We start from the raw sequence: 24,525 nt of genomic DNA, 5'->3' as shown, positions 1-24,525 counted from the left end.
ATGCAAGGGCGATGGAAGTATGGCGTACTCGAAGCCAAGTCGTAGGTCCACGTGAAAGTAAATGCCTTGCGCGTACAGATTTACAGATGCATGCATGTATGACCTTGGATGAGAGAATTGGGATCCGAAAGAATATAATTACATATCATCGTAAATTAATGGCTACACATGGATGCTGAGGTCTAGATGGCTTCGCGCACGCAGACCCTTGCTCTAACTGGACCAATCCACAACGACCTAGAGTCAGCATTATATGCGGCGGGCACACGCTCGCAGCATTTGGGATACAAAAGTTTTCTAAATTAACACACAAATCTCGCGGGCACATACGGCAGGCCTTTCATGTATCGAGCTAAAGTCCTCATGCCGATGGTATCGAACTCTTCATAGAGAACATCATCCAGCATCTGATTACGGACACCGTGCTTCCTATAGATATCCTGTCCGATGGTCTTAAGGGTCTTCTCGGCCGCATTGCCTGACATCGTACTCCGTGTAAAGGACTGTGATAAAGGCGTAACTAGGGCCGCTTCCCCGCAGAGAGAACACGATGAATCCCTACTGGCAACTTCCATCTTCTTCTCTGTGGACTGTTGAAAAAACACCTTGGTCTCTGCCGTGGCGTCCTGGAGTTTATACTCCCCAATGCGCGCACCCTAGATATAAAAGGCCCTCCGATTGGTGCAAGTCCGATCGAGGGTTGTAAGCGTCTGCCTCCTAAACTCTTAGCCTCCCCATTGTGTACTCGATATATCCATCATGGCCCTTTGTGGCGCGAGTCAAATTAAGATTGACGGCCTCCGTCACCCCTTGCAGCAAGCAAACAAGTTCACCAACCGTCCATCCCAGGGGCTAAGTCTGACGTAATTGCGATACTGATGCCTTGAAAGGGCCAGATTGCGTCAGCTTGATTAAACTCTCTGAAAATAGTCAGGGTCCACATCGAGAGAAGATACAATTTTCTTGCTTCCTTACGCGGGGATCGCGAAGGACTCGTTGTTACGGGGAGTGGCTGTTATGGTCGCAGACGGGCCGCAACTCTACGCAAGCCACGCACTCTATTTTCACCGCCGCCTTCCCAGATCCCAATGCATGTACCTACTTCTACACACCCACAAATCCTGTGTTTAAGCCATCTCGAACTCGGTGGTCAAATTTGGCATTCTAAGTACCTTTATCGAAGGCTGAGAACAAGTTCAAGAATTAGGCTCTGTTCATTGGCTCACCATTCTTAGTAGTGAACGGTGCAAAAAAAGAAGTAGAAAAATGACAAATGAAAAATGCAAAAAGCAAGCATGAAATATTATACAAAAAGACAAGGCGATACCTCATTTACCTTCTTCCTACCGTCGTATAGCTGATTGACAGGCATTCTACCCTGCGTAGTCAGGTAGGAAATACCCTTACGCAATGAACCGAATGACCCTAATGGGCTGGTTGGATATGGTGCCGTGATATTGCCCTATTCGAGGGTCGATGCGTGTCTTAGGTAGACTTCTGCCGATCTTTTGGCCCTTCCATACACAGGAGGATAGAAAGGATCCACATATTCCTTAATGCAAGCACCTTTCAGTTGGGCTGTGGCTAACGATCTCTGCCGAGAATGCTACTCCTTGCTGCAAAATTGCGCAACACACTGCGTACACAACACATTCAGAGTAAAGAACGACGCATTCCATGGTCATCTTTTGAAGATCTCGATTTTTCAGAATCTGAACCCGAGGTTGGAAAGTACTTGCGTAAGCCACACCACGCTGCATCTCATCTACCCTGTACGTATATGGGCCATCGTGGCCATTAGTGAGATCAGGCTCCTGATCATACTGCGTAATATTTTGCAATGTAGGATCGTCCCTTACCTATGTTTGGCGACTGGAACTTTCACAATCACATTCTCTCTGGGGTTTAAATGAACCCACGCTGGCTTGACGGAAAACCCCAACAACCGTGAATCTGGACGTTCTTCGTCTGAAAAGCAAGTATTGCTTTTGACTCTTTATCACAATGGGATCAATTGGCCTAGAAGATTCAGGCCCAACGTTAGATTCCTTCCAGGCGGATAGGCCGCGGGACATTGTCGACAGCTTCCTGCAGCAGCATCCGAACATCGACTACATCCGCTTTCAATGGGTCGATTACGCGGGAGTTTTGCGCGCCCGGGTTGCAACCAAGGCTCATTTTGATACAATCGTGAAGAGCAACAAGCCCCTCAGCTGTGGGCAGGTCACCTTCAGCTGCCTTCCGGATGGGAGTAGAGTCCCTTTCGAACCATGTGCCGTACACCTGCTCCACCCAGACTGGAAGTCACTGCGGGTAATATCCACATCCCCAGGTCATGATAGCCCATCGTATGCTTCCGTAATGTGTTCCATCGTCCAGAAGCTGCCTGGTGTGGCACGCGATCCAGACCTATGTCCACGGATCGCCCTGGAGAACATCGTCGCCAAGGCCCATAATCAGCACGGTATCGACTTTCTAATTGGCTTTGAGATCGAATTTGTTGTGCTGCAGGACGGTCCCGACGGCTGCTTGATTCCCTTCTCCTCTCATCCGGGCACCTACTCCGCCGCCGCTCTCCGTGGACCCTCGTACCGTTACTTCGAGGAGTGCATGCGAAACCTCTTGGACTCCGGCATCCAAGTCCGTGAGTTTCACGCGGAAGGGAGTATTGGCCAATACGAGGTAACGCTTGCTGCGCGCCCGCCGCTTGAAGCTATCGATGAGTTGGTCTCCGCGCACGATATCATCCGCACCACGTTTGCCAACCATGGTCTGACCGCTACCATGTCTCCGAAGCCGGTTATGGACCGACAGGCCAACGGCTCTCACATTCATGTCTCCATCCACCCTCCACAGCACGAGGAGGCCTTTCTTGCCGGTCTTCTCTCCCGCCTACCCGCCATCTGTTCCTTGTCCATGCCCTCGATCGCCTCGTATGATCGCCATGCTGACTTTCTTGCCGGTACGGTTGTCGCCTGGGGTTCCCAAAATCGCCAGGTCCCAGTGCGTAAAATGCGCCCTGGGTACTGGGAGATACGCTGCGCAGACGCCATGGCCAATATGTACTTGGCCGTCGCCGGCATCTTAGCCGCTGGACTCCTAGGAAAGCAAAATAATGAACCTTTGCACTGGAACGATGCCAGCTATGCAGGTAATATGCAGGCCAGTTCCGACAAGCTTCCAGCCAATCTAGAACAGTCTCTGAGCCAGCTAGAGCGGGTGTGTGGAGAACTGTCGGAAATGCTAGACAGTCGGATACCTGGGCACTACTTGGATTTCAAACGGCATGAAGTCGGGGCTTTGAAGAATCTAGATGAGCAGCAGTTGCGCCAACTTCTAGCAAGGCTAGTGTAGACAGGTCATATCATTAATAAAGCACAATTAAAGGAAGAAGGCTTGTCAATGAAGTCGAAGAACCCCAATTGTGGAGCATTATCGCTGGCCTTACTATAGGCCCTGTCCGCTTCAAATAGAAACCCTGTTCGCAAAGGAAGAAGTTCAGGCATGAAAGCTTTAGGAGAAAAAACGCTGAATATATATCGACATTAGAACAACACTTATCTATACTGTGAAGCGTTCGTGCTTTCGTGCTAGTTTGAATTATAGATAACAATACGACTGCTCTAAAAGTCCTAGAGATCATCAAGGATTTTACACTGTAAAGAAAGAATATACTCTATTCGATCTATACAATGCGATATGCATATTCGTACAGGATGGGCGTGCAAGTCTGGCCTTGACTTCTTGTATTTTGATATATCTCATACTGGCTAAAGTATGTACCTGGTGTACACTCTTAATGAAAAGAGGTATCTTCTACAACCCTTGTATCTACACACTTCCTTTCCTCACTCGCCGGATGGCATTTGCCGTGGTTCGTAATAATGCACTGAAAATCTGGCTACATGCCTCTCATGGAGCGAAAACAATTGGAGCAGCCCCATATTAATCAGTGCCCCCCAGCTCCAATTGGACTGACCTCTACAAGCTCACTTCACCTAATATAACACTTAGATAAAGGTTGACGATTACAGAAAAGTCCAAGTGGTAATATAGATTATAGTTTAAGTTCAACAGGTGTTACGGCCATATGTACAGGTTCATTCCGAATGGCAAGCCCGGGATAAACTCTTCTTTCCCCCGTTCATACAATTGAGACCATTCGGTAGAACGGGCTCAGTTCTTGGCTTGCTGGCAGACACCCTGGTCGGCCTTCTCGTCTTGCTGTAGTCCACATCAGTTGCTGGTGATTCGAGTTAAGTAGGGGGCTGAACGCTTACCAAGCAGAATCCACCTTCACAGACACCCATGCTACCGTCCTTCTTGCAGGGAGCGCCGATAGGGAGCTAATACATTGTCAGTAGCTTGTTCCAAAATGACATCGCACGCTTGACATACAGTGTTCTGAGCAGGATTGTTACCAGCCTGCTGCTGGGGAGCGGCAATAGCAGCGCTGATAAGAGTGAGAGCGGCGAGGAAGGAGAAACGCATTTTGATGGTGTTGGATTTGGGGCTTTAGAAGAAGTGGCTTGTGGGGTGGATTGGTTGTCTTTCTTGGTTTAGATTGTCTGAACTGTTGAGAAAGCTGTTGATGGAGTGCCTTGGGGCCCTTATATGTCTTTCCACACACTCGATTATATAACAGCTGTTTCTATTTATACCGAGTAAGTTGATCTCCGTACTCCACCATTGTGGATGAGTGCCACGTACGTGAGACTCCAATAGTGTCTGAACAATTGGTGTGATTTTCAGAGCCGTAACTCAATCAGGCATGCGAGGCATGAATGGATGGATCTACGGTCAACACAGGCAATGACATATTTGTTGGTTCTTTCTTCGCTCCCACATCGACTCAGTCATTCTTTCATTTATCTCCATACATTTCAGCATTACTCCATAACGCAAAACATCGTGCATATACAGTGAGCAACGGTAGACAGGAAAGACGATATCGGTATGCTCCCTACCCTTTCGGGCCTCTACGGAAATCTGTATAACCGAGTTTGCCGGCAAGGCGAGTTAGGCCCGAGGGAGAACGTGGGGAAGTTGTGGGTGTCCTTGAGCCTTAGTCTCTCTGATTGGCGCTATTTGGGCCAACAGGGTAATGATATTCTCGGGGGCTCTTGGCGGGTGAAGATCTCGAACCTACCCCTGATGTTCTCCTGCCCTCCGTAAACACTAGAGCTTATAGTCGCGCTCTAGTGTGCGTCAGCCAACCAGAATCTAGGTTGGGGTTGAACCAGGGGGGTATTCGATGTTGCCTTCGCCAAAATATCCCAAGTCGGATACGGGTAGTCAACCAACCTTGGTTGAATGCAGTATAGCAGGTCTACAAGTGATGCTAGTGAAGATAACACTGCATCATATCTATGGTCACGGACCTTACGGAGTCCACGAGCAAGGCACAAAATGCGTACTCCTGCTCAGGAGTAACCCAACCCACAGTGGGGTGACGATCAGCCTTGAGGCTACGAAAACGGTCCTGGAATCAGCCGGCCTGAAGAACCAACGCCAAGGCAATGTAGAGCGCCTAATTAAGTGCGATCTTCTCAGCAATAGGTAGCGCCCTTCGGTAGCTGTTCGCCCATCAAACACTCAATCAAACAAGACACCCCAACGCCTCGACTCCCAGCCCCTTTTGCTCGCAAAAGCCCAAACCTCAATGGCACGCCGCATAGGATAAGTGATGTACATTAACTAGATACAAACACGGTAGGGCGAGTACCCTTGGACCACCAGGTTTTAATTTTCCCAATATTTCTACCTAGACATCGTTTTCTACCCAATAGCTTGACGGCTGATCCACCCTGAGCGATAGGACTCCTTCCACTTACATTTGAAACATTAGTCATATCAGTAAATCAAAGCATGCTTGGCGTAGAAACAAGAATCTCCTTAATCAATATCTCTTCTCACCCCTCCCCATTCTTTCTCTCACTACGAAGTATATTTCTGATAGCTACATTGAAGCGCTGCTAGGACATGCAGAGAATATTGCTTACCAAGCGAGCTTCTCTTAAACATGTTAATTTGGCCACTTCTCTTAATCTATGAAACCATTGAGCGAACCGCCAATCCAGTCACCAATCATATAAAGTGAAGTTCTTTTCCTAGCGTGTGCCAGATGATCCACCTGCCGTCCAGAAATGTTCAAGTGCTAGTAGTTAGACCTTGCACCGAGGCAGACTATCGAGGGGCTAAGGTGCCGAAGATGCAGAAAGATCCTTAGGGCATAATGTTGACAGGCCTGCTACTCCGGATTCTCTCACTCTCACGGGCACATGAAAATGTTGCATAGAACGTGAAGGGCTGGGTTCGCATGGCTAGCGGATCTACTACTAGGCAAAGGATGGTATTGACGAGAACAATATATCACGGCACACGCTGTGTGCGTTCCATGTTAGAGCAGACAGAACACGTTGGTATATTTTATGCCTTAGCCCCGACCAGTGACATGCATAGCCTGCACTATTTCATTTCCTCTGAAAAACTCTCGAGCGGTTCGGTGCAAGAAGTCCACCCGGTAGCGCAGCAAGCCCTCCTCGTTACGTCGACAATGCACCTCCAGTAGTCCTTTGCACATGCTCTTCAGTTGTCTTCGGAGTTGCTCAACTTGCAGTAAGAGGCTTCTGTAAGTGGGAGGTTCATTCCTCTGTGGAGGTACCATATTTTCGTCTTGGATTTCTCTTTCCAGGGACACATAGAGCAACACAGGTAAAGGCTCAGGGGCACTCGATGCAACGTTGAATATATGCGAAACATAAGAAGTATATATCGGATCGACTGATTCAAGCATGGATTTGAACAGCAGTTCAAGGTCGACAGGGATCATCCTAAGCTTCTTCTGCAAGAAGAAAAGGGTATCCCCAGTAGTCAACCATTCGTCGAAGGAGCGCACGACCAGAACCGCCCAGAGAAATACACCCTGAGCCCGATCGGCAATTTCACCCACAATTTCATGGGTCTGCGGATTGAGTTCAAGAAGTAGTCCCCAGGCCGGATGTTGTTCGAGTTCACTCTGAACGTAATCGTGGATATCGTCGCGGTTGTGCCATTCCAAGTACAACTTCTGGTCGGCCGATGCTCCATATGCGTCTTCAAATATCTTCCATTGCCGGCTGGAGAGACACATTTTGATGTTCGAGTGAACGAGAGAGTTCAAAAGTTCGATCAACTCGGAATGCTCTCCTGTGCATTCGTCCAGACCGTCGATGAAAAAACAAAATTTGGTTGGGATAGCGTTTTGACTACATAAAGATTTGAAGGTCTCTAATAGTTCCTCCATACACCACGGGCTGTCGCCGTGTTCGCCCGACATGGTCGCTTCCCACCTTCGCGGACATACGATAGGAATCAGGTCCGGACTGTGGGTGAATATACCGTAGAGGAGAGACTGGAGCAAGCCAATTTTAGATTTCTGCATGCTGTTTCCTGCACTCCAGAAGAAATGGCTGGCAATAACCAGCTTCTCACTTCCAGCCCATGATCTGAGGCTTTCCAGGGTCTGGGGGTGAGCGAGTAGATATTTCATAAAAGTTGACTTTCCTGACGCTGGCTTCCCAGAGACCCAATATATGCTGCCATTTTCTCCCTGTAGCCATGGAAGGGTTGTTGGTTTAGGGAAATGATCGGTTTCCACGTCTATATTTCTTGGAAAGACCCACATAAAGCTCTTCTCATGGGCTCTCGCGATTCCCGCATGGTGGTCCCTGATTGATCGAAAGTGGAGTGTCCTGAGGAATCTCTGTACAAAGGCGACTTTTGATGCTTTTTGCACAACATGTGCCATTCTACAGGCCATGGAACTGAGCTGGTTTGGATTGAAGGGGTTCGTCACGCCAGGTAGCACATCTCCTATGTACTCCTCAGCCGCTTGATGCTGTACGTCACGGAGGGTTTCTAAGATATCCGCAAGCCATCTCGTTTGACTCATCTCTATTTGTCGATTCTGGTTCTTTAGGCGTTGTACGTCTTGTAAGATACTAGATTGTCCATCTCTGATAGGCTTAAATTAGCTCCGGCGTTTGGGTTATAGCACGTTTCTATATACCTTAGAACAATCGTGAGAACTCGCATCGCTTCCCTTCTACACACCAGTAACCCTTCCTCTAGAGCTTTAACCTGTTTCTCGTCCCAGACCCCTCGCAGTGCCTCATGGAAAGACCCAAAGATACTTGAAGAGCTAGAATGAGATCTTAGCTGGTTAGCTGCGATTAGTAATTCTTCACATATTCCCAGACAACAATGCGCCAGGCTCTGAAGCTCAAAATCTCCGTATGATATGGATTCATCGGTGGACCGTTCTGGAGTAAGTCTAATTGTCAAGCCGCCGCTGAGTTGTTGTAGTGTGTCGTAGATGTGGCTAAGATTGGTATATTCCACAGGTCGGCCATCGACCGCCTGATCTAATTCCCTAGGCAGAGACAATAGCGCAGAGCTAAAGCCAAGGGTTTGTAGGGTGTTTCCACACAGACGAAGTGCAGGAACCGGATCAAGTATAGTCCTTGCTGAACTGATTCTCTCTGAGTTTAACATAACTGGCAATCTTAACATGTACTTGGATTCTCTTTCGAGGAATGGCTCCCGTAGTTAGACGGCTCATTCAAAAGGATAGAATGAAGAAATGCCTACCCAAGGTTGTCAATGCTGACAGCAGAATTACGTCTGGCCATACTACTATGCTGACGCTGTGAATGGCCCCCAATATATATTTATAGAACATCCCGGGTTAGCTGGACACACGGTTAGCGAGGCGGATTAACGGGTGCCTACGTATCAGATTTAACTAATATATGTGGTCCAAGCACTGCGCGCCGTTTACGTGGCTGCCTGTTTATCGCGTTTTGGCCCCTTCTGCGGGCAAAAGCTTTGAGATACGCTCACACTCTCGCTTAGATCCAGATATATATAATTTGTAACATGGTGCAAGTAACGTAACTGATAAGCGAGCGGGCCAGAGAATCGGGCGGGCCACCACGCGTCATTTCTACGCGTCTGTTTTTTTGAAGCTATTCAACCACCAGCCATACCACCAAAAATGCCTAAATCATCAAAAGATAAGGTGGAACAAGAGGAAAGAGTCTTATTAGCTATATCAGCTATTAAAAATAATGAAATCAACAATATTCGTGAAGCCGCGCGCGTTTTTAATATACCCCGTACAACATTACAAAGACGCCTAGCAGGGTATACATTTCGATCAGATTTACGCGCAAATAGTCATAAATTGACTACTAGTGAAGAGGAATCGCTTAAGAAGTGGATTCTATCATTAGATCTACGTGGAATGCCTCCTTGATCTATATACGTAGAAGAAATAGCCAATATTCTACTTTCAAAGCGTGATACTACATCTCCCCCTACTACTGTAGAGGTAAAATGGATATCTAACTTTACCAAGCGTACGCCTGAGCTTAAGACCTGCTTTGCACATCAATATAACTATCAACGTGCCAAAACAGAAGATCCAAAGATTTTAAATACCTAGTTTCAGCAGATAAATAAGACTATTCAAAAATACGGTATAGCCTTATCCAATATCTATAATTTCGATAAAACCGGGTTTACAATAGGCCTAATCACTATTACTAAAGTAATTACTAGGTCTAATACACTAGGCAAGCCATTTTTATTGCAACCAGATAACCGGGAATGGGTCACTTCTATAAAATATATTAGTTCTAATAGATGGGCTCTACCTCCTTGCATCATATTTAAAGGTAAAGTACATATAAAGGCCTGGTATAAGAATCGAAAGGTTCCACCTAATTAGAGGATCGAGGTCAGTCCTAATAGCTAAACGAGTAATAAAATAGGTCTATATTGATTATAGAGTCATTTTATACCGGCTACTACAAGCCAATTTATCGGACAATATCGATTACTTATTTTAAACGGCCACGATAGTTATCTAACGCCTCGATTTGATTAGATATACTTGGAAAACGATATTATACCAATCTATATACCTACGCACGCTTCTCATAGATTTTAACCACTTAATATTGCTATTTTCTCACCTTTAAAACGCGCGTACAGTGGCCTTGTTGAATCTAAAATACACTGCGGGCTTCATTATATCGATAAACTTGACTTTTTAAACACCTATCCGGAAGCTCATACACAGGCGTTTATCAAAAGCAATATTTATAGTACTTTTAAAGCTACCAGTCTAGTTCCTTTAAATCCTAAATCAATTCTATCTCAGCTAGCAGTTCAACTCAATACGCCTACACCTCCGGGTAGTAGACCAAGCAGCCGAGACAGTTCAGCGCCTAAAATACCTCATACAGTTAAGCAATTGAAAAAGTCAGAATCTACGTTTAAAAGATTACTTAAAAATCGGTCTCGCAGTCCCGATTCATCTACTAAGATCTACTTAAATTAAATAATTAAAGGCGCTGAACGAGCTATAAATAATATAATACTATTTAAGTATTAGCTTGAGCGATATAAGACTTTATATAAAAAGTAGCTTAAAAAGCGAAAGCGCTCTACTAAGCAGATTACTTTTAAAGGGGGTACGTCAGTATCTAACACCCGAATCTATATAGAGCGCAGAGCTCAGGTAGATAAAGCTATTCAAGCAGAGGGAATTCAACCTGCTGAATCGGGGACTAGGCACGCACCCCCTAGATATTCTGGCTGTAATATACAGGGCCATAAAATTATAAACTGCCCGAATCGATAGAACTATTCATTTTTCTATATAAATACAAATTGATGATATTTTGACCAATTTCAATTTCAATATAGCGGCGTGGTGGCCCGCCCGATTCTCTGGCCCGCTCGCTTATCAGTTACGTTAACGTGCCTTGAATAACAATGATACCACATTTACTAGGAATAATAGATCCGCAGTTACTGTATAAAACTAGTAAATATTTGGTACGAATAGTAATGTACAAAGTTTAGCATTTATGTCACGAAGAGCCAACTCCAACCGAAGCTCCGTTGTTCAAACATGTATCATACAGTGATGGGGTAATCTAATTGCGAAGAAATTGAAATAAAAAGTACACTGGTAGTGGTTCATTCTCGTATGTTTTCATATCTACCATAAGGTCGTCAGCATATCCACCAACCGCCTCATCGTCCCGTTCCTCGTTGCCTTCCAAAAGGCCATGGCTTGGGACAACAGACAATCTCGGTGTGCGTCGTCTGTTGTATAGGTTCCCAGGACGACCATGGGCCAGCAGTAATACTCGGCATAATAGTCTGTGGACGGGTCGAGCTTGCTGACCAAACTCATCCCTTCACAGACCAACTCCTGAAGAGAGCTGTCAGCTGTGGCCGAGTTGCTATTGATCATGTGCTCCAAAAGTATCTTGGAAACAACAATATATAGTCTTGGGCCTAGCAGAAGCGGTGTATGTGTAGTTGCGGCCAGCCAATCGCTCTCGGGCGAGGGCTGCGGCTGATCAACCCCACAATGACTGAAGTGGCTTAATAGCTGTTGGAGCTCATGGCATCTTGCGATATCGATGCCTTCCGCAGAGGATCGCTCATGCATTAGCGCGATCTCCCGCGCATATACAAACAGCTTCGGCGGCGCCCGAGCACCGGCGACTCGGGGTACACCGGTACTTTCCATTTGTACATTTCTTGGAGTTTAGTTTCAGCCAGGGAAAGGGCGGCTTCGACAGGCTCGGGCGGCTTAATCGTTTGTTGAAACGGGATGCTCGTTGTCGCATGGAATATGAAGGCTTCTAGTATTACACGAGACATGTTGGTCTCCCTTTCGGATTGCAGCATGGGAGTTGTTTGGTCATCTTGAAAGCGTAACTGTATCAATTGCGCGAGGCCCAGTATATGGGCATCCACGCCCCTTGAGAGCCGAGGTTTGGATCTCTAGTACTGGTTGTTAGAAATGCTCGATGCATTCTCGATATATAAGCTCACCTCATAGATACACAACATCATGGATGTTCGAATGATTGCTGTGTTCGCAGCATCAAACATACCACTGTCGAGGCTTTCGCGTAGTCCTGATATCGCTTTGACGTAATGCATGCTGGCCAGCTTCTGGAAATGGACCTGTGAGTAAATGTCGTCCACCGGTATTTCTGCGCCACAGCATGCGAGAAGGGAATGCATGTAGAAGGGGGTACGTAAGGCCAACATCAATGAATCATCGGCGGCAGATCTGATGACAGTATCAAGGGCCATTGGTCGGATTAACTGCGGTAGAAACACAGCCCTTAGGAATTCAAACAATGGCGCGCTGTCGGGAGTTATGGCGGGTGATAGACAGAACAATGGGGAGATATAATTGAGGATCGAGGAAGGGCTGCTTTGGGTAGTCATCGTATAGTCATTTTGGCTACTTGGGGTATCAGTGTTGGTGGGAGAAAGAAGCACATCGCTTCCTCCTTCAGTATCCCAAGAGGGAGACGCGCTGGCTGCATTGTCTGCCTCGAGTCCATGCTGTTTAACATGCCACTCATTGATAGAAGGTTGAGGGGAATGCTCTGAACGGGCTTTGCTGGCCGACCGGTGTTCAGATCTGGTCTGTTTTGGATTGCCACATAGGTCCGCAGGCCATTCACAGGAAAGCCATCGTCGGGCGCAATTCGAGCATGTCCCGGGAGTCTCGTCGCACTTCTTCTTCCTCTTCCTGCCTATAAGGGCTCGTTAGTCGAACGTTGAAAAACTTCCAGCAGAGATTGCGGAGTGGGGTGACCCACATGTGAGACAGCCAGTCTTCGTGCGGAGATGCGCCGGCCTTCGACGGGGTGGACGGTAGTTTTTCGTTCGGGGTGTCATTTCCGGCAAACTTGAATCAACTCCCCAATCTAGTAGGGCCAGCTCTTCTGCCGCGGTACCATACCGGTTGAGTTGGGGCGTATCATGCGCACAATCGGGAAGGTATCCCCTAATAGATGCCTAATGCCCTGATCTTCGTGGTTACAAGGCACTAGATACCTCCTGTGACGACCTATCTACTTGGCAATCGTACTGCCGATAAAGCCCTGGCCAGTGGAATGGCTATTCTTAGCACTTGGCCCGATAGGGAATGTGTACCCTATGGCCGCCAGGGTCCGTATAGCTGCAACACTAATTCACGCGGCTGAGATAGCTGCGACGGCGATGTGTTGAAATTGATATCAGGACCCCAACAGGCAGACGTCAAGGGCTACCGTCGGTTATCCGCTATCTGATAAGGCGTCAGCATTGTGATTCAATGACACACTATCACCCACTGGTTATCTCTGGTGTGGGGAAATCTTAGACTGTGGGGTTGGGCGTACCCTCGAAGAGATTTTGCGGGGTGTACGTCAGGGATCCGGCCAGCAGTTCGTGTATCAAGTGTGTTAACAAGGGGGGATGACCGGTGCTAGGAGTTTCAACAAGGCCAGGAGGTGCTGTTCAGGATGCAACGAGGGTTGAGTCTTTTGCCTCCGCCACGAAGACGGGCCATGTCCGGGGGCTTCCCATTGGTGAATTCGACCGAGCGGACCCATAATTTGGACAGACACAGCCAATGGCATCACTTTGCGCGATTCTCGCCCAATTGGGTCACGGGGTGGATATCAAACTCTCCAACAAGCAAAAACCATTTCGTCGCTTCCACGCCACGTTCTTTGGTCAAGGCTTGTCCCTTAGTAGATAGTCTATCCGAATCTCTGGAATCGGATATTGCATTAATTCATGTAGTCTAGTAGTCGTGCCTCCCCTCCCCTACAAAGATAATTCATCGTATATATCACCACTGCCTCGTGTATAGTCTACTTGCGATCAACTTGGCATTTGACGATACCTTCGTGTAGACATAGAAACTACTGCCTCGGCGAATGTTTTCAAAGACTCCCACCTCTTGGATAACTGGCTTTACAGTGTCAACATTGATATTTCCTTTCATCGTCCATCTTTGAAACCATTGAAATCTTGCCAACCCTAGCTGGTGATTGCGAGCCTCGATGACCGAGTCATCTGGGATACAACGAGACAATGTGGAAAGGCCACGGACGCCACCGGGGACGGTTTATTTCGGAGAGGGTAGATATCCCGCATCGTTCTATCGCAATATTCGCACTCCGGGGCAAACACTGACGGTCTCAAGGACCCATCGATCTTGACGGCGTCGAAGAAGATTCCGACGGCCATGTTATACTCCAGCCACATCCATCGAGTGATCCAAATGAGCCATTGGTACGTTTTCAGTCGCGAAACTGCCTTCCTCGCCACCCAGAATAGCCTGTTTGAGTATGAGCTGACGAGAAGTTTGGGTAGAACTGGCCCACTTACCAAAAGGCCATCAACTTTGGGATTACTTGCCTTTTCACCTTGATGGTGTTTACCACGTACGAGTCTATTTCCTAATTAAAAGCCCACACAGTATGCTGACACACCGCTAGACTGGACGTCGGAACAGTGACCTGGCCTGCCCTGATGGAAGATCTCGGTTATGGAGAAGAGTATCTTAATAACAGCTATGCGTCTGGATTGGCAGGCATGGCTATTGGGTGCATCTTCTTCATTCCTGCGGCGGACCTACTCGGGCGGAAGCCTGTATACATGTTTGCTTCCTTTGCCCTGGTCCTGTCGAATATAGGTTCAGCGGTGTTCCAAACCCGCGTCCAGTATATCGTGCTACAGGCGATAGCGGGGCTCGCAGGCTCAATCAACGACACGATCATTCAGATGACTGTAAGTACAGCTGGCCTTGTCAAAGAACCTATTCCTAGTTCCGAGCTTATGCGATATGAGATAACAGATCGTGGATCTTTTTTTTGTGCACCAGCGTGCAACAATGAATGGTATATATTCCACATGTGTGGTGGTTGGTGTAAGGCTCTATTGCTCCAAAACCACTTTATCTCTGAACTAAACTCGTTGTTTCTAGACATATCTGAGCCTCATTCCCACCGGATATATTATCAATAGCCAGGGATGGCGTTGGGTATGGTGGTGGTGCGCCATTCTTAACGGACTGGTACTACTCTTGATCATTTTCGCGTACGAAGAGACTCGGTATGGGAGGCCCGCAGGAAACTGCTATGTTGGCCAAGACCCCCCAGGGGCACTGGGGGCAGAAGAGAAGCAGATTACAGCCTCTGAATTCGACAAAGAAAAGCCGATGCCAACCCATTGTGATACAGTCCCACCGTCGCCTGTGGAGGAGCCTATCCCGCCCCGGAAGACGTATTTTGAAAGAATGACTCACTTTGAGCCTTCTGACGATATCACCTTCAAAAGGTACTGGCGGCATATGTGGACTCCATTTGTCCTAATTTTCCGCATCCCAGCAGTGGCATTTGTGGGTCTTCAATATTCCTTCATGATGGTCTGGGTGGCCATCCTAGCCACAACACAACCTCTCTTGTTTGCGGAACCCCCATATAATTTTACATCAGTGGGCATCGGCAATATTAACATTGCGCCCTTTGTCGGTGCAGTTATCGGGTCCATATATGGCGGTCCTCTCAATGACTACTATGTCGTGTACATGGCCCGGCGCCGAGGTGGAATCTATGACCCGGAACTCAGATTGCACATGCTCCTTGCGCCCATGATCATCTTACCTCTAGGTCTCTTCCTTTACGGCATCAGCATTGCCAATGTACGTTGCACTACTCCCCGAGTGAGAATCGGAATCCCTCGCTAACAGAAAGCTTCACTAGGGACAACCGTGGATTGTCCCCTTAATTGGATCCTCATTTGTCGGCTTTGGTATCGGATCGGTAACATCGATCGTTCTCCCGTACTATGGAGATTCCTATTGTGAGGTATGCTTGATCTGTGCCTCCTGGCGCTCTTTTCCGCTGGTCTTGCAACATCGTGGTGGCTGATTATCTCCTAGCTTGTCGCTGAAGGCCTCGTCGTCATCACAGTCGTCCGCAACGCAATCTCGACGGGTGTCTCGTTCGCTATCAATCCGTGGATGAACGGACTTGGTGTGCAGAATATGTTTATCAGTGCTGGATGCGTGTGTTTTGGCATTATGCTCTTTATCATTCCCATGATAATCTGGGGTAAGAAGACGCGTATCAGCACCGCTGACTATTACTTGAGTGCCGTGGCTGCCGGTTAGGGTCTGTATCGACCGGGCTCTGCAGTGCACACGAGATTGTTGAAGGGGATGGTGGGGATAGGGGATGGTGATGGAGAAGGTGATAATTTGTAGAGACAGTGTAATTAGACTGGAGGGGAGTTAGATAAAATTGAACTAGATCGCCAGAAATCATTCCTGGTCACGAGACCTGTGTCTACCGTATATCGCATCTTAGAATTATAAATACCTGTTCCATTACTTCCCCGCCACTCTCCTGATTCCTTCCTCCACAGCCCATACCAAGTGTATCGAATCCCACCTGCCAAGCCGATCTGGATGTGGAGAATCTTCGGCCGCGTAGGCCAATGGCGTCACTTTGCGCAGGGCCATCTTCACTTGGACCCTCATGCGACTACGACAAGGCATATAAGTCGACATTCCGCCCGCTGTATATCACCAACCCCGGGGGCAATCTCTTGTTCACTTCAATATAACTATCATAGCCGGTCTAGTATACATACGCGAAAAACCGACATGGCGTCTACTACAATTTTTGCCAACGGGCGCATCTTCACACCGAGCACCGGCGCAGAAGGATATGACTTCCAACAAACCATGATCATCAGCGGGGACCGCATCCAATATGTCGGATCCCCAAACCACGACGCGATTCAGCAAGCGAAAGACTCCGGTGCCCATGAGGTAGACCTGCAAAACAAGATCGTGGTCCCAAGTTTCATCGATAGCCACATGCATATTGTCGACTTTTCGCTGTCATGCCGCAAGCTAAGCCTTCTCTCGTGTAAATCGTTGGAGGAGATTCGGCAGGCGATCAAGGCTTTTGCGGAGGCGAATCCAAAGGAGCCTCGGATTATGTGCAAAAGCTGGGTTCAGTCGACCACAGGGGGAGAGGCGCTCGCAAGTATGTTGGACGACCTGGATCCGCGCCCGATCTACATCCATGCCAACGATATGCATTCGGGATGGTGTAATACTGCCGCCTTGGAGGAGTTAGGGGTCGCCACTATGGCTGATCCTCCCGGTGGAACGATTCATCGGGATGCGAATGGGAAGCCGTCGGGTTTGTTGAGTGAGATGGCTCACTTGGGTATCGTTCCGCAGTTCCTGGTAAGGGCTACCCCGCTGAAGGATAAGCTGGATGCGATGGACGATGCGTTGGCAGAGTACACTGCGGCTGGGTACTCGGGAATGATTGACATGGGTATGGACGATCTTGAATGGGACGTGCTGAAGGCGTGGCGGGAGCGACACGGGGAGAAGTTTCCGTTTCATATTGCGGCGCACTGGGTGATTCCACCTAATGACAACCTGGACGTGGTGTTTGGTGAACTTGATCGGGCGATCGCCCTCCATCGTGAATATAATCCGGCGACATCTCCCGACTTTTGCATTGCAGGGATTAAACTGATGTGCGATGGCGTCGTTGACAGCTGTACTGCAGCTCTGACAGACCCGTACCAGGGATGCGAGAATCCGGTGGATCCGATCTGGCCCGAGGACGCTCTGCAAGCTGTTGTGAAGAAGGCAGATGCGGCTGGACTGCAGATCGCTATTCACGCCATTGGCGACAAGGCCGTCAAGAATGCCATCGATGCACTATCTCTCGCACAGCCTGGGCATCGTCATCGCATTGAACATCTCGAACTCACCTCGCCGGAGGACGCGAAACGCCTGGGTCAGCTTGGAATCACGGCGTCGGTTCAACCTGTCCACTCGGACCCGGCTCTGTTCCGTGCCTGGCCGGAGCTTATTGGAGAGCATCGCTGTAGCCGTGCATTTGCCTACCGCGAATTCCTTGAGGGCGGCGCCCCAGTGGCATTTGGCACAGATTCACCCACTGCACCCCATTCTGCCCTGCCAAACTTGTATAATGCTACCACCAGGAGATCCGCCCTTGAGCCCGAGTGTACGGAAACGGTCAATTCTCACTTTGGATTGCCTCTGGCTGCCGCTGTAACTGCCGCCACAACTGGGGCGGCCTATTCCCGTTGGGCGGATTTGTGGACGGGGTCCTTGAAGGCTGGTTTGAGAGCGGACTTTGTGGTTTTGGAAACGGACTGGAAGGCAGAGAATCTACTCAAGGCAAGCGTACAGCAAACTTGGGCTCGAGGTCGGAAGACCTTCGATGCCAGTACGAATGGTGCACAAGTATAAAGAATATCTCATAAAGCGATGATTTCTATTCTATGCTTGTTGAAATAGAACATAATGAGAAATGAAGCAAACACTCATATCCTTCCTCGCATCATACGGTGCGCGAAGGGCATCACTCTTCTTCCTAATTCGTATATGTAGCTGTATAGAAGAAAAACAAGGAATTCCCTAGCTTTGTGTCAACATAACCCTAACAGATATCATCCGTCGTGTGTATTTACCTACGAGTTGGCTTTAGACCATCCGGCCCGAATGGACATTCGACCCATCCCGGCCCCGTTTCTCCGGTGTTTGTGAATTCCTCATGACTGGGCGTGGCCGTTGCTCATGTGCGTATTGCCCAGAGGCTGACTCCTTCTTGCCTTTGCGTGATTTGAGCATCAGAAGTGGTAGCAGAAGACACATGATGAGTGGATAGTTTTTTCTGTTTCGCACGGGACGTCGAGGAAAGGGAAATAGGAACGATAGATATCTGAGTACGATTTCCAGCGAAAATTTGGTATTGAACTGAGTGAAAAGTGTAGCTCTTTTCTATAATTTCTCCGACTACCATCTATTGCATAGTACTTATACCTCTTGAGGCGGACTCCCTAGACTGTTGCAAAGAACGAAAATAACCTCAACGTGGCTTGAATGACAGCCATTCGAGAACTCATTGGTGTACGCTTTGGGTAACCACTTCGGTACCTTTCATAAATGATATGGCTTGACTTGGCCTTGCGCAGATCCACGTTGTACACGCATTGACAGGCTTAGCAGAAGTTTATAGACTCTACAATCCTATACCCTATCATTATAATCGGTCAGTGGGTCCATAACTTCCAAATCTAGTAACTAATTCGGTGTGGCATCCCACCGCATCAGCTACTCCGTACTACTGATGCACCTCAATATATTGAGGGGCTGCCTGGAATCGTTTCAAAGCACCCACCTTTGCTCATGCTTTCGGTTTGGAACCATCAGCAATTCTTCTCTAGGCGTCATTTTATTCAGTAGGAGGATGCTCAGAGCCCCTGATTACATCAGAGAGATTATGTTTCGGTTTCCTAGCTAATGTGGAGGATTGTATGAGTAGGTTCATCTATTCAAGCAGTACGAGGTAGACGGTGGTTGATTGTGTATGCTCCATGGTGAAGCTATAGTCCCATATAACTTTCTACTATTATTTCTGACATTATATCATAACTAAAGGAGCCAGTCTAGGAAATAATCAAGATAGGAACGGGTGTCAGGAAACCTCGAGCATTAATTCCATACAGATCTCTGCATTAATGTCGCCGATGTATGGCGCATTGCAGCTTTTAGGCAGACATTGACCCGGACCCATACTTCTCTGCCGCTTGGTTATGCCTTCGGATATTCCTACTCCAGAGCCCCGCGAAAATCATCGACAACGCAGCAAGGACTTCGGGGAGAAAGACGAGGACTACACGAACAGCGATAGATCCAAACACGGGACTCAGGTCTTGCCTCTGGGTACAAACGGCAACCAGATTATAGAGAACGCGAACACCGGTGAAGACGATAGCAGCAAGGGCCCCATACATAAGCTAGGAAATCGACAGGCGTTAGTGCTCATGAAACATCATTCATTCGTTCGCGGGGTTATATACCTTGGTACCATCTTTATACCCCGGAGCATACTTGTTGCATTGAGATGGAAGAAGGGAGAAGAGTGCCCACATCACTTCCATCGCCCAGACAGCGACAACTAAACCCGTTCCCACCTTCCAGTGCGAAAGGTCCTCAGGCGTCCCTTCACCCTGGTAGATCTGCAATGATCCGCCAATGCTAAGGCCGAGACCAGCGCCCATGAGACCAGTGATCGTGATTATCACTATCCAACAGAGGCGCACATTGTGTTCCGGGTGACGGTAATACCGACTATTAACAGCCGAGTGTGTTAGGAGCTTTGCTACCCAGGGAGACGATCTAAACGTACGCTTCATATAGAAGTCCATCGATAGCCAATAACAGTGGGGATATTCCTATCCCGGAGATGATGTTCGCCGCGATGCTAGAACTGTCGTTCACTCCTATGGCACCCCCGATTACCCGCACAGTACAGAAGATGAGAAGGTTGGTCCAAGGAAGCCAGCCGATCCATCCATGGGACCAGTAAACATACAGCACAAAAGGAACTAGGAAGAGGTAAACTGCAAGATCAGCTGGAAATATCCCGTTCATCTTGGTCGCAGAATCGGTCCGGTCGCTCGTGTTTATGGGGAGCAAATATAACGTGTCAATGGGATGGACTGAATATAGCAGCAACTCCTAGTGGAGCGATTGAATGGAATAGACAATGCAAGGAATTATGAAAATACGATAGGGCCGTCTAAGGTGGGCAGAGGGTGTAAAGGTATTTATCTACACCACTTGTACGGCTCTGGTCAACTTAGGGCTCTACTTGACTTTCCGCATTGGGGATATAGCTCGTCGCAGTGGCTCAGTAGAACGGGTCGAACAAATATGAGATAAATTAAAGAAAAAAAAGTCGAAAGCAAATAGACAAGAGACGAAAAGCCTATCAGCAGCCAATAGTACATACCCCACAGCTGTAGTTCGAATTGGTGAAAAATAATTTAGTATCTCTCTTTCTTGGGGCTATTCGGTGGGCTGGCAATCTAATGCGAGTGAGCCCAACACCGACGCTGATAGGCGTCATTCTGAATCTCTCGACAAATTCCGGACGTTCTAGGCTAGCCGGAACGTCAAGAAACAATGCTTCTATGGGCAATCGCTTCGGAGCAGGCTTGAGGCTTAGCACTGAAGATGTGGGGATAGAAACCTCATTCGCTCACAAACAGGCAGCAGAATGCTTATTTCTGACAAGGCTGGACCTCACTAAACCCAAATGAGCATACTATTCGGAAGGACTGAAGTGCACAGCCTCTTGCCGAGCTCGCAGCCTAAGCATTTGGCGCTCATTCTTGGCAGGTTAAAAAAGAGCGAAAGTCTCGTTTCTTTCCGACCCCACTACTTTGGTCCGATCTTACTCATTCGGGTATCCAACTCGTAACCCCATCAGATTCTCTAAGTATACAGCTCAATGGTTTATCGAGGAAAGCCCAGTCCTGCCTGTGAGCCCTGTCGGACTCGACGCCTCAAAGTACGTGGCATGTCAATCTATATTAGTCCGATCTGCGGGTGTAACTAAGTCTATGTGTAGTGCGATCAGCGGAGACCGTCCTGCTCTCAGTGCATCCGCGCTCATCGAGAATGCTCAGGGTATCGCGACGTAGCGACCCTCAGCTTTCACGATCAGAGTCAAGAAGTAATAGGAAAGGCCCGTCGCCAGCAGAATACCAAGCGTCGACGAAAGCATTGTCATGCTCGAGGCGACCAAGTCCTTCCATGGTCAATGGTCACCGACAGTCATCGCCTACAATATTACCGTCCCTCACCTTCTCAGTGAATGACCAAGCATCGGGTTTTATCTTTTCCCATTATGTCCGAAATGCGAAGCACACTCGAGGTCATCTTGACTTCCTTTCAACCCTTGTTCGAACAGATACTAGTCCCGCGGTCACAGCCTGCATCAGCGCCCTAGGGCTCGCATCCCTGGCTAATATCCATATGTCGCCCGAGTTAATGTCAGCTGCACGGCATGAATATAGTGCGGCACTGTCAGCGACTAGTGTAGCCCTACGCGATCCGGAATGTGCCCGGTCCGATTCGACCTTAGCAGCAGTTGAGCTCTTGTCGCTGTATGAGGTGGGCAACTAATGCAAACACCATGTCGCATGGCTAATCTTAGGCTAATAAGCATAATAGATCGTGACGTGCGAGGGCCCACCTTTAATAGGGCGCTGGTTGAACCATATAGAAGGGGGTGTGAAACTAATTGAGCTTCGCGGATTCGAGCAAATAGACCATCAAGCGGGCTTGGAGCTGTTCACTCAGATCCGGGTGCAAATTGTATGTCATGCACACTTCGACGGAAACCGCAATAGGCTGACTATATATTACAACAGGCACTGGGAAATTTATACAAGAAGCAACGCACTCCGTCATGGCTGCTGGACTTGTCCAAAGAGGCTCTAAAGCGCCGCGGCGATACTGGGGACCAAGTCCTTGACTACTTCTTCCGAATACTGGTGGAAGTCGGTGATCTGGTTGCAGATATCAATGAGAATGCATACGCCCATCCGGCTGAAGTTCTTCAGAAAGCTCTCAACCTTGATTCAGGGCTGATAACGTGGGCGATGAGCATCGATGCGAGATGGAAATATACTGTCGTTAAGGTGAAAAAGTTCGAAGATGAAAATAATACTCTCCGCCCTGTATACGGTGATCATTATCACGTCTACCCCAATATCACAGTGAGCATGGCTTGGAACCATTATCGGTTCATTCGCATCATTCTTCACGGCATCATTGGATACATTTCCGCCAATTACTTTCAGGAATCTGGAAACGGATCATTCGGGCAAAACGAGAGGCAGAGCACCGCAATCTCGCAGCAGTTAGCCGAGGATATATGTGCCAGCGTGCCGTATCATCTGGGCATGACCGGTTCATCCGATGGATCAACCTTGGGTATTCCCTTCGCAGGCGGTGTTCTTCGGTTAATGTGGCCGCTTTTTATTGCATCCGATGCCACAGGAGTGTCGCCGAACATGCAGGCGTGGATTGCGCAGTGTCTGGATAAAATTGGGCATGGCGTGGGAATCAATATGGCGGTTACAATGTCCCAGATCCTTCGAGCTGATATGCACCTTAACTGGCTGGAGGAAGAAGAAACCAATATCGTGAAACGACCATATCTTGTACGTAACGAATATTACCCACCTGACACATAATGTGGATTGATACTTCTGTTTGTGATAATCATAACCAAGGATATAACACTTGTGTTGTAGCATACTTTCATGTTGCTTTGTTAAGGATAGCCCTCAACGCCTCTACTTCACCATCACTGACCAGTTCCACCGAGGATTGAGCAAGGGCTGCAGAATGGAATGCGGGAGCACGCGTTTTCTCCCATAACATTCCAACATTGGTGGCTCTAACTCCTCCGCCTACAATGATCTGAGGTAACCGGCCATGACCCTTCACACGTCCCCTTAACCGCTCGAGTCTTTCATGTACCAGATGGTTTAGTTGAGAGACACATTCAATCGCTGTCGCACCGGATGGGCCACTCGTCAGGATAGAAGTAAACCCGCACTCCACGATATCTGTCAGGGCAGTATCCCAGTTCGATTCCGATATCTGGTCAAATGCGCGATGAAAAGTACATGGCCTACCTTGCGCAAGGTCAACCAGTTCTCTGTTCCTCCCTACGTCAATCCGAGGAACGGCCTCCTCTGGTGCAGTCTGAGTCAAAATACCGAACACAAATCCATCGGCACCATGCTCCAAGAACGAATGCATGGTACGCTTCATGACTTCAAAGTCTGTGTCGCTGTAATAGAAGCTCTGCGCATGTGGTCGGATCATCACATAGATAGGAATGGAGATCTGCGATTTCAATATTGCCACGGTCTCGGGCTCAGGTGACAGGCCACCTGATGCATAATCTCGGCATAGCCTTGATGGTATTAGTGTTTAGTTTTAAACAAATTATGCGCAAGCATTGAGTATGTTAGTTCAACTGCCTAGAGGCAGAGACAGTCCTGAACTGACGATTTCATGGCTAAACAGAGGTGACTCACTCAATTCGATCAGCTCCAGCTCTGGCAGCAATTATAGCCGACTCTTTATTGAAGCAGGCAATCTCTAACAGTGGTCGATGGGCATTCTTGTTTGATCCTTTGTGGCTCGAGTCGCGCGACGCCGAGCTTGGCTGAATTTGCTCCATGTTCTCTATCCAGTATCAGTGACCATTGAATTTCTGTGCTTACTTCACCTGTATGTGGTGAAAACCGTACCCGTGTGTATGTCACTTGCGTTTTACTTTCAATATCCTCGGTTGAATATCTGCTCCAAGCAGGACCAAGCGAACTCGAACTCAAAGTGACTTTGAGTGTTGCCTTGGTGCCTCGGGCAAGAACGCTTCTACGCCATTCCTCTTCAGGCACCTGAGGATGAAGGTTGTTCCGTTCCGCTGACATTGGATATTGACAGACTTGGAGATACATTTATGCACATTCTCCCTGTCGTCAGACTCGAGCAATGAGATGGCTGTGGATACCTGGATCAGAACCAATTCTGCTACCTACTACGCATTGCAAAAGGCCCCATTTACTACTCTTGGAGTGTATCTGACCCATGCTTTGTCTGCAATGCACATTTGCCATGAATCATCAAATTGCAGCATTCTTGAACATGCTAAACTTGCTTTGATTCAGCCAGCTAGCTCGTTCTAAATGGCTAAAACAGACAAATTCGTCAAATATACCAGGCCATATATC

General features: G+C 48.1%; 9 protein-coding genes across 9 annotated transcripts; 4 read left to right on the top strand and 5 right to left on the bottom strand.

Moving 5' to 3' along the window:
* Positions 1-2,004: 2,004 nt before the first annotated feature.
* Positions 2,005-3,354, top strand: ANOM_001743 (uncharacterized protein; the record flags this gene model as incomplete). Its single annotated transcript, XM_015547000.1, has 1 exon — positions 2,005-3,354. One exon carries the CDS (start codon positions 2,005-2,007, stop codon positions 3,352-3,354), a length of 1,350 nt encoding a protein of 449 aa, XP_015410760.1.
* An 822-nt stretch (positions 3,355-4,176) lies between these two features.
* On the bottom strand, positions 4,177-4,491 carry ANOM_001742 (uncharacterized protein; the record flags this gene model as incomplete). Its single annotated transcript, XM_015546999.1, has 3 exons — positions 4,177-4,224; positions 4,281-4,346; positions 4,399-4,491. 3 exons carry the CDS (start codon positions 4,489-4,491, stop codon positions 4,177-4,179), a joined length of 207 nt encoding a protein of 68 aa, XP_015410761.1.
* Positions 4,492-6,436: 1,945 nt separating this feature from the next.
* ANOM_001741 (uncharacterized protein) lies at positions 6,437-8,181 on the bottom strand (the record flags this gene model as incomplete). The annotated part of the gene is made up of 2 exons (XM_015546998.1): positions 6,437-8,005; positions 8,095-8,181. Coding segments are annotated over 2 exons (1,623 nt in total), but the record flags the coding sequence as incomplete, so codon positions are not given.
* Positions 8,182-11,053: 2,872 nt separating this feature from the next.
* ANOM_001740 (Zn(II)2Cys6 transcription factor) lies at positions 11,054-12,765 on the bottom strand (the record flags this gene model as incomplete). The annotated part of the gene is made up of 4 exons (XM_015546997.1): positions 11,054-11,487; positions 11,541-11,850; positions 11,902-12,620; positions 12,687-12,765. The coding sequence occupies 4 exons, from the start codon at positions 12,763-12,765 to the stop codon at positions 11,054-11,056; spliced, it is 1,542 nt and encodes a 513-aa protein (XP_015410763.1).
* Positions 12,766-13,919: 1,154 nt separating this feature from the next.
* ANOM_001739 (putative sugar transporter) lies at positions 13,920-16,033 on the top strand (the record flags this gene model as incomplete). Its single annotated transcript, XM_015546996.1, has 7 exons — positions 13,920-13,998; positions 14,063-14,151; positions 14,233-14,303; positions 14,358-14,649; positions 14,846-15,562; positions 15,624-15,728; positions 15,803-16,033. The coding sequence occupies 7 exons, from the start codon at positions 13,920-13,922 to the stop codon at positions 16,031-16,033; spliced, it is 1,584 nt and encodes a 527-aa protein (XP_015410809.1).
* Positions 16,034-16,528: 495 nt separating this feature from the next.
* Positions 16,529-18,169, top strand: ANOM_001738 (amidohydrolase; the record flags this gene model as incomplete). The annotated part of the gene is made up of 1 exon (XM_015546995.1): positions 16,529-18,169. The coding sequence occupies one exon, from the start codon at positions 16,529-16,531 to the stop codon at positions 18,167-18,169; it is 1,641 nt and encodes a 546-aa protein (XP_015410808.1).
* A 1,301-nt stretch (positions 18,170-19,470) lies between these two features.
* On the bottom strand, positions 19,471-20,356 carry ANOM_001737 (uncharacterized protein; the record flags this gene model as incomplete). Its single annotated transcript, XM_015546994.1, has 3 exons — positions 19,471-19,719; positions 19,783-20,053; positions 20,112-20,356. 3 exons carry the CDS (start codon positions 20,354-20,356, stop codon positions 19,471-19,473), a joined length of 765 nt encoding a protein of 254 aa, XP_015410801.1.
* A 1,167-nt stretch (positions 20,357-21,523) lies between these two features.
* Positions 21,524-22,971, top strand: ANOM_001736 (Zn(II)2Cys6 transcription factor; the record flags this gene model as incomplete). Its single annotated transcript, XM_015546993.1, has 3 exons — positions 21,524-21,883; positions 21,944-22,087; positions 22,144-22,971. The coding sequence occupies 3 exons, from the start codon at positions 21,524-21,526 to the stop codon at positions 22,969-22,971; spliced, it is 1,332 nt and encodes a 443-aa protein (XP_015410800.1).
* A 67-nt stretch (positions 22,972-23,038) lies between these two features.
* Positions 23,039-23,972, bottom strand: ANOM_001735 (copper homeostasis protein CutC; the record flags this gene model as incomplete). Its single annotated transcript, XM_015546992.1, has 2 exons — positions 23,039-23,702; positions 23,827-23,972. 2 exons carry the CDS (start codon positions 23,970-23,972, stop codon positions 23,039-23,041), a joined length of 810 nt encoding a protein of 269 aa, XP_015410803.1.
* Positions 23,973-24,525: the final 553 nt, after the last annotated feature.

Source organism: Aspergillus nomiae, assembly GCF_001204775.2.
Source record: "Aspergillus nomiae NRRL 13137 chromosome Unknown contig00023, whole genome shotgun sequence".
Classification (NCBI taxonomy): domain Eukaryota; kingdom Fungi; phylum Ascomycota; class Eurotiomycetes; order Eurotiales; family Aspergillaceae; genus Aspergillus; species Aspergillus nomiae.
Note: the sequence above shows the minus strand (reverse complement) of the source record. Positions and strands in the feature narration are given on the sequence as shown.